This window comes from Nelumbo lutea, chromosome 6 (genome assembly GCF_056320005.1).
Source record: "Nelumbo lutea isolate HS-2025 chromosome 6, American lotus-T2T, whole genome shotgun sequence".
Lineage (NCBI taxonomy): Eukaryota > Viridiplantae > Streptophyta > Magnoliopsida > Proteales > Nelumbonaceae > Nelumbo > Nelumbo lutea.
In genome coordinates this window covers 29,225,064-29,238,317 of record NC_142689.1, presented here as the reverse complement: position 1 = coordinate 29,238,317, position 13,254 = coordinate 29,225,064, and the positions used below count along the sequence as shown (strand labels likewise).

General features: G+C 38.8%; 2 protein-coding genes across 2 annotated transcripts; both read left to right on the top strand.

Annotated features, from left to right (window-relative positions):
• The first annotated feature begins 585 nt into the window (after nt 1–585).
• On the top strand, nt 586–6,074 carry LOC148848246 (uncharacterized). The gene is made up of 3 exons (XM_088950665.1): nt 586–925; nt 1,039–1,157; nt 5,837–6,074. The coding sequence occupies exons 1-3, from the start codon at nt 657–659 to the stop codon at nt 5,860–5,862; spliced, it is 414 nt and encodes a 137-aa protein (XP_088806791.1). The 5' UTR covers nt 586–656; the 3' UTR covers nt 5,863–6,074.
• A 5,417-nt stretch (nt 6,075–11,491) lies between these two features.
• Nucleotides 11,492–12,840, top strand: GATA2 (GATA transcription factor 2). The gene is made up of 2 exons (XM_088948576.1): nt 11,492–11,933; nt 12,063–12,840. The coding sequence occupies exons 1-2, from the start codon at nt 11,700–11,702 to the stop codon at nt 12,642–12,644; spliced, it is 816 nt and encodes a 271-aa protein (XP_088804702.1). The 5' UTR covers nt 11,492–11,699; the 3' UTR covers nt 12,645–12,840.
• Nucleotides 12,841–13,254: the final 414 nt, after the last annotated feature.

Here is a 13,254-nt window from a genome sequence, read left to right as displayed (position 1 = left end):
TCACAAATAACCCATAATTTTTTATTTTGCCAAATTATTATAAAATTTGTTTTAATTTATTTGATATTAATGTAAATTTGTTTTTTTAATTTGTAACTATATAGCTATATAGTCTATAATTTTATATTATATTTTTTATATTTTATTAATTTATTCCATTTTCATATTTCATTCATCCAATTAGGAAATTTATAAAGTATCCAACCATTGTATATTTCATAATTTCAATATTTGTATAATTGTATGCTTTGTAAAGTATCCAACCACGGCATGACCTACAGCCTGGCCCAGCCCAAGTTCACAGCATGGCACAGGCTCACCTGGGCCTAGAATGTGGGTCATGTTGGGCTGACCCCCAAAATTTCCATCGGGGAGGGCAGCATGGCCCACAACGGCCCACGGGCCAGCACAGCACGACCCACCTTTAGCACGGGCCGTGGGCCGGCACGGCCCACTTTACACCTCTAGCCCAGCCTTGCCCGGCCCGGCCAATGATCACTACGACGTAAGATGTTTACATTGATGGATGGGATAATATTGGCTTTTCATATGTAAAGGTCGATCGACTTTAGCTTCTGATCGAACGGTAGATTATTGATGATTCCATTCTGCAAAGACTACTGTACTAAAACCTCAAAGCCCGCCAAAGAAGATGAATGTTAAACCCTAGCAAGGAACCAAATCCCTGGATTCTCCCTCGCATTCGAAGTTCTCTAGGAGTACAGGCCTTCGTTAGTTCAATCATGGCCTCCGCCTGTAACAGATTCGTCAACAGAACATCTCTCGCATCCCTCAAATCCGCCATTAAATCGAAAGTTCTAGCACCTGCGTTCGACGGAGCTGCAGCGTCGACATCTTCAAGAGTCCTTCTTTCCAATCGTTCCACTTCTAGATCTCCTCTTGTTCGATCTTCTTTGCTTAGCAGGTATTTATATTACCAATTAGAACCCTTAATTTTCATCTATTTCACGCGTCTGCTTGGATATCGTTTTTCTTGGTTTGTCTAACTGTTATTTGGTTGGGCTTTCTCTTCCATAGATCTCCTGTGGAACTTGGATCTGCACAGTCTCTGTTGCCTCTCCACAGTGCGGTTGCCGTTGCAAGGCTCACTTCATGCCTGAGCTCGAACTCGAGGAGTTGCCACGCTCTCTCTCAGGGTACCCTCTGTCGTGCTTCTCCCGGACTCTAATGTTTTTTGTTTTGAGTGTGAGTAGCGTCTTCTCCTTCTGTGCTTTTATCAATAATTTTGTCGAAATTCAGTTGATGTTCTTATGTTAATGACTTCATTTAATTAGTCCCTCAATGTTGCCATAATAAATGTGAGCTTCTTGTCGCTCTAGCTGAATTTTAACATTTAGATTTCTATAATACTTGTTTAATTTTTGGTTGCCGTACTGGATAGACCCTGCAGTTTAGACCTCTTAGAACGTTGTTGTTAGTGTAACACACCCTTTCTTAAGTAATAAGGGGAAATGTCACTGCCTTAGTCATCCAATAAGAGGTTGCATTGGGAGGTGAATTGAGATGGTAAATGCACGTTAACTAAATACCTAAGTAATTAACTCCATTACTTTAGTAATAGTACCATTTTAGGATCATGGTCAATGCAATGGAGTCTCTTGGTTGTTCTTTCTGGATGGTGAAACTTGTGTACAAAAAAAAAAAAAAAAAAAAAAAAAGGACGCTTTATTACTAAGGGTAGCGTGCTTGTGTTTCCTTGCTTGAGTGTTGAATACTTTGACGAATGATGGCCTTTTGGTTTGACTGAAGATTCTTATGTTTGCCTTGATGGGTTCAGTTTGAACTTTGAAGCAGAAATTCCATGTACTTATTTCTGTTTATTTTTTCCTTAAACATCCTCTTCTTCATTATAAAACGTTTCTAAGTTGGTCTTAGGAAATCAGTTCAGCACCAAATTGGTTTTTTGACCTTTCCTTGTTGCCATCCCATACTATGGATGTCTGAGATGAAAAGACTGCAACTCTCTAATCTCTGTTTTGATTCTGATTGTTGTATCATACTTCTCATACTTCCTTTTTTTCTTGTTATTGTTATAACATAATTCTTAGATGGAACTAGAGAAAAGAGATTAAGTGGAGTAGTGGGCATATAAAATTATAAATTTAGATTGGTCAAGTGTAGCGATAACCTGTTTCCATTAGTCTGAAGAAATGGTTCAGACCCAGGCACACTGAGCATGTTTGCCAGTGAAATCTTCACCAGACATCTATTCAGTATATAGTTTTCAGGGCACATTAGGCACCTTGCCTTGCAAATAGTGTCTCTGGCACATGCTACAGTTCTCTGGTCCTTAATACTGACAAATAGCAAGACATTTCTAGAACTTTCTCCAGCTTGCCATGTGAAGTATCTTTCCGTGCCTGAAGTAGCACTCATAGAGAATTTAAATGATTCTTTGTACATCAGTGCATGTGTCTGAAATTAGATTGTCAAATATTTTATGCATCAAGTATAATACTCTTCTGCAGAGATAGAACATCTAATTTCCTAGTAGAACATGAAAAGTTAAAAATTCCACTTACAAAATTCTCCATTACACTTATGCATATATCACCAAAGGTCAAGCCATGCTTGAGTGCAAAGTTAAATCTAGAAATTGTTTTGGAAATGGTTCAGCTTCTTTGTATGACATGGGAGTCAAATTCTACAGCCTGTGTGACCAAGACCATTGGCACCACAAGGTGCTCATACCATCCATAAGTATAAATAGAGCACCATTTTGAAGTTGCAAACCAAGTATGAAATTTCTATTTGCCTAATAACCTGTTTCCATTAGTCTCAAGAAACATATAATTTTCCATTCTGACCTCCCCCACCCATGATTTCACATCTTTCAATAGGATCATGTGGTTGACTCATTGACAGCTGCCTTTTCCTTGTTAATCTGTTTCTTTGGTAGAAGTTGCTTATCATTTTGGAATTATTAGAAGACTAGTTAGACATAGCAATATTCTCTTTTAGAAGAAAGACGTGATTCATAATCTGAACACTATCCTCTGGTTTATGAGAAGGGGGATTGGAAGTTTTCTTCTTTTGCCAGCAAGAGTCATTTACAGCTTCTGCAATATCATTTTAAGGACCTGTTCAACACAAAGATATGAAGTAATTCTAGTGCATGTTAAAGTATGCTTTAATTAAATTGCAATCTAAATATAGAAATGCAATGCACTATCTTTTGGGATGACCTCTGAAATGGTATCTTTTGTTTATGTGAGAAATCATGGTTTCAATTTTTTACTCATCTCCTGAGACCAACCTCGAGATATTTGGTTGCTGCAGGCACATGAGGTCCCCAATGCTTGAAAGAAATAAACTGGGCTTTACAGGACCTGCGAATTATTGATTTACAGCGTCATTGTCAAGTATCAACATTCTGTTAAAAGACCGACCAGTTACATATTTAAGAAGACTTAACAAAGATGTTTCTAGTGCTCCTGTTCATTATCCCGAACTTCAGTCATCCTTCAATTTTCAAAATATGATTGAATGGGATATCTCATTCAGAGGTGTTAATTTTCTGACTAAGGGTACAAAGAGTTGTTCTTTTTTGGAAAGTATTCTCTTAAGTGTTGGAGGTTCCTTAGTGGAAAAGGTCTGCATTAAAATTTTAAATTGAATCTTTATTTTTTTTATTAACCATATACATCAAAATCTCATGCCTTTTATTAATTTTTTTCGTGAAAAAATGTGACCTTATGATGCTTCAAACTCCCATAATGGAACTACTGTCATTTCTTAAACAAAATATCAGTATATCACTAAGAAAACAATGAACGAAATAACAAACTACACACCCCTTTCGGTGCGTCTGCAAAACCAATTGAGCAGAAATCTGATATGAAGCAAACTACCTTGCCAATTGGTAGCTTGGAAAGTTAACACATGCGCTACCCTATATTTGACATGAGCATCTCAGTAAAAATTTAAAAAGGAAAAGAAAAAGGAAGAGATAGTACTTTTGTCAGCGATATGCATGTTCCATATACTTTCCTAGTATTTAATCCAGTACACCCAATATCAAGCAGTAGAAAGACACAGGAATGTGGTATTATCAGATGAACATAATGGCATAAGATTTTAGTTATTCTAGATTCTATAGAATTGATTAGAATTCCTAGTACTAGGCAGTGAAATGCTGCATATACATCTTTTCAAAGGGCCAGGGTGGCAGTGCCTAAGCAATGGAAAATCTTCCAATTAAGTACCTGAGTTAACATTTCTTGTGAGTTGTTTTTGCAGTATGACATGTGATGGAATCTATAAGGTGCCTAGAATGGAACCTGGAGAGAAGTTCCTTTTGTCTCTTTATTCATACAACTATGCTTGATTATTTATGTAGAACTTTGTGTTTCTCATACCTATAAAACATCTATTGCCTCCTTGCTTTAAACTGTGTTGCTGTTCCTTTTGCTTATTAACTTCTGGTTTTAGTCAAATCTCATGGTTGTAATAACACACCCCAAACCATCCAGTTTAGGTTGTCAATAGTCACTATATTTTAGTTTTGAACAAGATAGCAGTAGCAAGTGCCCACTAAGCAGTGGTTTGAATGGAGAAACCCTGAAAACATAAGATTGACCTTGGCGAAGTGACAACATGAAACAGAGTAACAAACCTTTTCCAGTGAGTCTTATACAATACCTTAATGTAGTCATGGTGAACTTTATGCCTAAGGACCAGAGAAATAAAAAGTGATTCAATTCAAACTTGCTGCATAGATAAAAGGTGAGAAGCTTTGGTCTTTTGGGTATCGCCAACTATCCGCAGGATTAGTTTCTTCTTTTGGTTTCCAAGAAAGGCAAGTCCTAAATCCAACTTGGAAGAAAAGTTGAAGATTCTAAGAAAAGCACTCATTATTTTAAATGGAGCAAAAGGCACCGTATGGAGCATGGATCATTTGAAGCACCAATTTTTGCAGGCATATGGTACACAAAAGCTGTTTGTTTAGCCCCTTCCTGTCTTAACCACCCCCGCCAAAAAAAAAAAAAAAAAAAAAAATCTTGTGTAAGAACCACCTAGATTATATTTTATCGAGGACCAACATAGATTGTTGAGTTAAACACTTTTATAAGAGCAATCTAAATCATATTTTTTCTAGGATCAACATACATTTAAGTATGGAGTGTTGGGGCATATGGGTTGGACTTGCCTACAATATTTACTCTCATAATTAGTCTTTCCTAAGAGATGCCTTAGTTTTTCTAATGTCACATCTTCCTGGTTATCTAGCCCATAACACTTAATAGGTTAAACAAAATATGATAATGACTGCTGTCTTACAAGTGTTATGCAACACTAGAGAACCATCATTTCCCAACTAGATGACCTTGAAAGTTTAGGGGTTTGATTAGAAGCCTGAACCAGATATTTCCAATGTGTCAATTTTAGTTGAAAAGTATTGGAAATTTGTTTGTTTTGTACAATTTAGTGATATTCATAGTAATAATTATATGGTAACTTAAATTGCTCCTTTCCCCAGATGGAATTGATGGTACGTGAAACAATTTGCCTCATGCTATATGTTAAGGTGGGTTGCTGTTATATATGCTTCCACTTGTATATTGGCTTGAAATGCATGTTTGGTTTCAGCATCATAGTTGGTTCATCATTGTTCAAATTCATTATTGATTGTTCTGTAGAAGTTTCTGTAGATTTGTGTGTCGTGAGGGAATCCTAGGCTTTATGCCTTCCCTTACACTTAAAACCACCTCCCATGTGGAAACATTGTTGAGAATCCTTCGTCCTGGTTTTATTTGAAGTGTACTAGTGTTTCTCCCAAGGGTTTCTGATGAAAGCCGTTCTTTGCTTGCACCAGAGTTTGGTTTGTCAGTGCCAAGGTGATGTTGTAAGCAGACCACCACCATGATAATTCATCATTTCTGGCAACTAAAAACAAGTAAACATGCAAGGTTGTTGGTAGTTCCTACTTCCCACATGTATTTCTCAGTTCATGAAAGCTATGTGCAGAACTTTCTTAAAAGGCGGTAAAACTGGTTTCATTGCTTTCCTTTCCCATTCAGTTAAGTTTCAATAAATTATATTTCAAAGAGAAATAGGAGTTGAAGTGGTGGTCTTTATTTATCTGATAATAGATCTTACACTTACCGTATCCTTTTCTTTATTTATTCATTACTCTCTCTCTCTCTCTCTCTCTCTCTCTCTCTGTACACACACACATCCAGGGCTGTTTCTAGTCTGGGGACTTGGGACCTGTCTACAGATCTGGAGTTCTTTAACTTGCCACGTGTAAGATGTTGGAAGGAATACGATTGGATTTTGGACATTACTTGGAAACCTTTTTTAACTTCTGCATCCGTAAAAGTGGATTCCGGGCCTCCTGCCCACGTTTATCTTAGCCACACATGGAGAAGATAGATGTTCCCAATTCACGGGGATGGTGTATTGTGGGTAGGCGTGGGCAGGAGATCCGGAGTCGTAAAAGTGAAGTAAATATCAGAGGACTGTAACATTCTGTACAAGGTGATATTTTGTACAGCTGATCTTCCAAGCAAAGGCAAGGCCAATTAGATGGACCAAGCACATACTGGCGTCCTGTGTTGCAGCCTTGCAGGAAACCAAGAATGTGCTGCATGTCAGGTCTTTTGGTGATAATCCCGATATGCTCAATATATTTAAACCAAGTTCCATGTGATATGTTGTAGAACGGTATACCTTACTGGAGACTCCGGTCCGTAACACATTCAATGGGTGTTCGGTGTTCCTTTGACTGTGAGCCAAGATAAAACAGCTAAAAAAAAAAAAAAGAATTGGAATGGGCAAAGGGAGACTAGAGTGATCGTTGAATGCTTGGCCCGGGTCCGTTAGGGCGCAAGGATGTCAAACTGTCAATTGGACGGGATTTTGTCCAATCCAATCCGGTCCAAAATGAGTCCATTATAGATGGATCAGGTCTAATCTAATCTGATGAATACTTTGGGCCATTTGGACCAATCCGATTTAATATCTGGACCATTCAACCGTTCAGTTTGTTCAAAATGGTTTTAATTTAGATTGGTTCCAACCCAAATCTCTTCCATTGGCATCTGTTTATTCTTATCTTCCCTCAACAGATGGGATATTGGTTTAATCCGATCCAATCCAATATAAATTTATTATGGATGGACTAAATATAGTTCAATCCAATAAATACTTTAGATCATTAAGTCTTATTGACAGTGTTTTCAAACTGTTGTTGACCCAGATGTCAGACTGTTTGGCATAGAAACCATTCAGGCAATTGATTCTGTTTTACCCTTAACCCATTTTTGGGCAAAAACATTGACTTGGTCAGAGAAGCGCTGACCTGGGTGGTTCGTTCGACCTGGATAGTGGTTTGCAGGAGATTAGAGAGTAACTGAGACAAGACTCATCACAAACCACTGTTGCTGCTGCATCTATTGTCACCGTTGTTGTCGCTGGTCAGTGAAATCAGATCCTCCTCTTCTTTCTCCTTCTTTATTCCCTCATTCCTTGATTTCTTTTCTCTTCTTCCTTTCATTTTTTTTCTCTTTCTTTCTATTTTTCTTGCTTTCTTTTTTCTTTCTCAGCCGACAACCACCTAATCTCTCTTTTCTCATACTGATAACAGTCTAATAATTCAAACCGCCTAAACTGTTTGACCCAGACAGTCGAACCGTCTGGGTAAGGGTGTCCTTGAAGGATGAGTACACAATGCAGAGAGTCTCTCCGTTCTTGCATTTGAGAGGGGTTATTACTTATTATATTTCAAATTCTGCCTTGGATGGTTGAGCAAAGAACGTGCTACTTGGAGATAAAGCTGTCGTCGTTTGACTCCAGCTTTTAGATTAGCCCCTAGTGCCTGGTTTAAGAAATTTGTCGGTCTCAGATATCATATTATTATTACCATCTTCTAACTCTTAAGAGGGGTGCCATGCTCGTGTATAGCATGTGATTTGCATCTTCACGCACAGCTGCGTTGGCGTTGCTTCTCCTTTATTATTATTTTTCTCTTGTTCTGCAGCTTCACCGAGTTAATCATCTTCTAACTCTTAAGAGGGGTGCCATGCTCGTGTATAGCATGTGATTTGCATCTTCACGCACAGCTGCGTTGGCGTTGCTTCTCCTTTATTATTATTTTTCTCTTGTTCTGCAGCTTCACTGAGTTAATCATCTACTCTTTTATTTTGTGGTGGATATGAGATAACTCAAAAACACATATTAGGCATTGTTTGGGGATCAGCCAGCCAAATATGTGAATGGCTACGGCGGAAAAGTAGATTACTGGCTGATGGTTGACGTTATGGGGAACACGAACGCTGTGCTTGTTTTCTATAACGTGGACACGGTCTCACTTATTCAATTCTTTAAAGTCTGTCTTCTTTACTTAGTGGATCCTTTATTTAATTAATACAAAGGCAAAGGGTCTACTCTCTCTCTCTCTCTCTCAATTCATAATCTTTTTGATTTGTTAATCTCATTTCACGTGAGGTGAACCCACAAAGAACTCCCCTCCTTGAGACATAGGCACCTTTTCCAATTTATAAAAAGTACACCCCCCCTCCCCAACGCACTCCACGTTAAAACTTATTTTGTTCAGCACCTTAATTTCAAGAGCCCACTCCTTTCGAGAACAGTAACTAGTTATTCATATGCTGCAAGTCAATGAGCCATAGCTTGCGATTCAACCTATGAGCAAGTTATTCATAAGCCAATGTTTTGAAACCGTGGTTGATCTCGGACCGTTGTCCCGAAATTGGTTAGGGTATGGGTTCGAATTGTTTGATAATCCATCAATCTTACTTGTTCATCATTGACTTGTTTGACCTAAACTGCTGACCCAATCAATAATCGATGGCCAAAGTGATTCCAGCTCCGGGTTTGATTTTTGGAATTTATATCTCCACCCTACAACGCCCCACAGTACATTCCTGCCATGTATTAAGAACATCTTCCAATGATGATATTAGAATATGATATCATCATCATGAAATATACCCAATATACTGCAGGGCATTGTGGGGCGGAGATGTGATCTCAGATTATTGCCCTTGCCCTCCCATTTGCCTAATTATGAGTCCTGACGCAATCTAATTTTGGACCCATTGCCCAAGAACTTGGTGGGCCCCACCCACACCCCAGCACCTCGTTAACTGAACACACGTGTCTATGATCTATAGGGGCTTAAGGTCAGTCATGTGCAGTAAGTGCCTGTGGTCCTGTGCGTCGCTCTCGCTCATCACGATAATAACGTACCAAGTTTTACCAATCACCCAAGTATTAAAGGAGAGTTTGGAAAAACATATCCTACTTTAATAAGACCACGGTATTGATACCCCCGTACCACATTCTTAGCGAAGTACAAACACTATATAATACCTTGGTTTCGTATTTTCATTACATTCTCTACCCACCTTCAAGTACCAATTTCTGCTTCTTTTTCTCATTATCAATCATCTCTGTCCCTCCATAAATTTCATATATATATATATATATATATATTTTCTCTTTTCTGTTTTCTACTTTCACATATGCAATGTGCTGGTTCCCGCTGCCGAACATGATTTTCTCATTTCTATTTTAATGACACTAGCGGTGCTTATGCCTTGTGGTATTGAATCGTAGGCTTATTTTTCAAACTGAATCGGTATCATTGTTTTTTTTTTTTTGGTTTTTTGCAAAATTGTGAACTGAAATTGAACCATAATCAATCGATTATTCAACTAATCTATTTAGCTTTTGACTGACTCGAGTTTTTAATTTTTTATATTTATAAAAAACATAAAAATATCAAAGCAATCAATCCAATTGACCGGAATTTCCTGTTCAATTTTATGGATTTGATTTTTTTTTTAGTTTTTGATGAACACCCCTAAATGAAATCATTTTATTGACCACATGACCTTGCATGTGTAAACTTATATCTTCTGCCAACAAAACACATATCAACCTTCTACCAACTTATCATGAGACTGGGACCCACCATAAAAGTGGAACCTGCCATGTATGAGATGTTCTGTGTAGATCATATTGATAGAGGGTTGGAACATGTTTTGTTGGCAGGTGATCCGGGCTCTGCATGTGCCCCTTCTCTCTTTGACTCCAGGATCACACAATTCACAATCTACCGATTCAACCCCACAAATCCCATATTTCACTTACTTTTTGAGGTCTGAAATGGCTGGGCAACATTTTTAGTTCTCTAGTTAAAAGAAAAAATAGCCCCACTTCAACCCGTGAGAAATGAGGGTGTCTTTGTCTTTTAACATGTCTATTCTTTGTACACTCTACAATTTAGAAAGGGTCATACACCGGAACTCCCCCAATAATTTTATAGATTTACTCAAACTTATATAGTTTTCATTTTACTAAAATACCCTTATTTAATCAACTTTTTACTAAGAATTATTTGTTTTGTCACCTGAAAAGAATACGTGATCACTTAAAATGAGTGAAAAATATTTAATCTTTAATATTTTTTATACAGTAAATAAAATTGAGCAAATAAAACCAAATAGAGCGGTTGCTTGTGTGTTATTAGTGGCTAAATGGTATTTTTATTTATTATTTTAAATTAAATTTATTCAAATGAATATTAAGGTCACCGAAGGTCGATTAAGTTTTAGAGGAGTATTTTAATAAAACACAGATTTCTGTAAATTCATGAAATTATAGTGGTGTTTTAGTAAATGAACCCATTTAAAAACGATTTTCATTTCTAATTTTTTTCTCTTGGTACGGCAAACTTACGTGGTCTGCATTCCAGCTGGCAGATTCTAAGTCAACCTCGTGCGTACACGTAGGATCCCCAAATATACTCATCGTACGAACAGTACTTACTGTCCTCCCAAACCCCAACCCCACTGCACTCTAACTTTATTACTACGTGCCGTCACGATCTCCTTTCAACAGTCCTGCTTAAAAAGGATACCAGCTGGATCTAGCTGTCCGGACAACCGTCCCCAGTCAGGACTAACGGTAACGGAACGGAACGGAACGGAACGGCCCCCTTTCTTTCCCTTCTCCAGATTCCAGTCTCCTCTCGCGTTTTTCCTGTTTTCTTCTACGAGGTTGGTGCCCACATGCTTCGCATCAACACGTGTACTTTATTTAAATAAAAAACATATTTTTCTATGTATTTACTAAAATGCCCACAAACTTCTTAAAATTGAACACGTCCCTGAAGTGTTCCCAGGATTCTCGCCGCAGTATTACTATTACCATGTGTCCGTCTATATCCATTAATTCACGTTACACTACTAAACAGATAATTGACTCCAATAAGGGTATAATAGACATTTTAGAATCTCTTTTTTATTTTGCTTTTTCCCTTTAAATAATAGTTCTATATATAAAATATAGGGAGTGGCGGTGAGCGGCCGTGAGCCGGTGAATCATGTTCAAAAGTATATTTCTCGTGAACGTCACCTCTCTACAAAATTTACGTTAGATTCTTCAAAATTGTTAAATAGATAAAAAAATTATTTATTTAATTAATTACTGAAAAGGTTTAAGTATATTGGGAGCTGAAGCTGAGAAGTGAGAAGCTCCCACTGCATGGGCACTCCCTGAACGTTCCTCTGCCTGCTGGTGTGGGTACGAAATGATGTCTCCGCAGAGAGAGTTTGGGAGCTCAGTGCAGAAACCCTAATCGAGTGATCGTCGTTACAGTCAGCGAGCGCCCATAATCCTTCACCTTCCTCTGCTTGTCTTCGCCGGAGATGGAGATGTACGGACTCCCGGCACCGGATTTCTTCCGCATCGACGACCTCCTCGATTTCTCTAATGACGGCGATCTCTTCTCCTCCTCCTCCTCCTCCTCCTCCTCCTCCTTCACCCCCGACCCCGACCTCCTCCACCTCCCTCCCCCAGAAAATAACACAGGGAACCGCCCTTCTGCCACCGCCGACACCTCCAACCGCTCGAACAGCTTCACTGACGATCTCTGTGTCCCTGTATGTACCTCTACAACGCCCTATCTCCGAAAATCGTTCGTTGTCTTGTTCTTGTACCTCATTGTCATCGGTGCTGACTTTTGTTTATTCTATTATTATTTACGGTGTTTGTTTCATTTTTTCTTTCAGAGCGACGACGTAGCGGAGTTGGAATGGCTCTCCAAGTTCGTCGACGACTCCTTCACCGATTTCTCTATGAGCGAGACCGTTGCAACCACAAACTTCCGTCCCGACACTGCTTCAGTTCCCGGCCGGGCTAGGAGCAAACGATCAAGAGCAACTTCGACTCACATCAGCTGGACTTCTTTGCCGGAATCTAACGTTCCGGCGACCGGCAAGTCCAGGCTGGGTAAAGAGAGTTCGACGGCTTCCCCAGACATCACAAGAGAGCAGTTGGCGATAGCGTCGTCGTCAGGGGTGCGTAAGTGCACCCACTGCGCATCGGAGAAAACACCGCAATGGCGTACGGGACCACTGGGGCCGAAGACGCTGTGCAACGCGTGTGGCGTACGGTACAAGTCGGGCCGACTGGTTCCGGAGTATCGTCCGTTGGCGAGTCCGACCTTCGTGTGGAGTCAGCACTCCAACTCTCACCGGAAAGTGATGGAGCTTCGGCGTCAGAAAGAGATCCTCAGGCAGGAGGAGAGCAGCAACCAATACCATCACCAGTTCTCTTCTCTTCATCATCACCCTGACTTCAAGGTGTGCTGACGTGGATTCTCACGTGTGTCTAAACTCTCGTCGCAATGAGGTCACGTCACGTCACGTCAAGGGTCAAGTCAGACAGCCTCCTGGTTGTAAAACTTGTTAGATCGTTCTTTCCCTCTTCTTTATTCCCCCTTCCGTTTCTTTCACAAATTCATAAATTTTAAGCTTCAACCACGAGTAGCAGACAGGTTTTAAATTCTTCCCTTAGATTTTGATTTTTATTCTGATAAGCTGGCAGATTCGATTCATATCACAATATCGATTTCATAAAATTTAAAAATTTAAAACCAAAAATCGAGATTAAAATGTTTTCACTATTATAATCGAAGCATTAATTGCATCATCAACTCATTATCAGTGCAATTAAATATATCTTTTTTAATAATAGATATGATTAAGTAATAATTCATGCAATAATCACCTATCTGATTATTTAGTTGGGTTTTCATTATCCTAACTTATAAAATATAATCAAATTAAATGACTTGCGTAAAAGGCTATAAAAGTAAGGTAATCTAAAATATTTATTCCAAGGAAAATAATTACATTATGTATCCAAATAAATTAAAATTGATGCCATAATAATTAAAATTGAAGGGTTTTTGTTCATCCC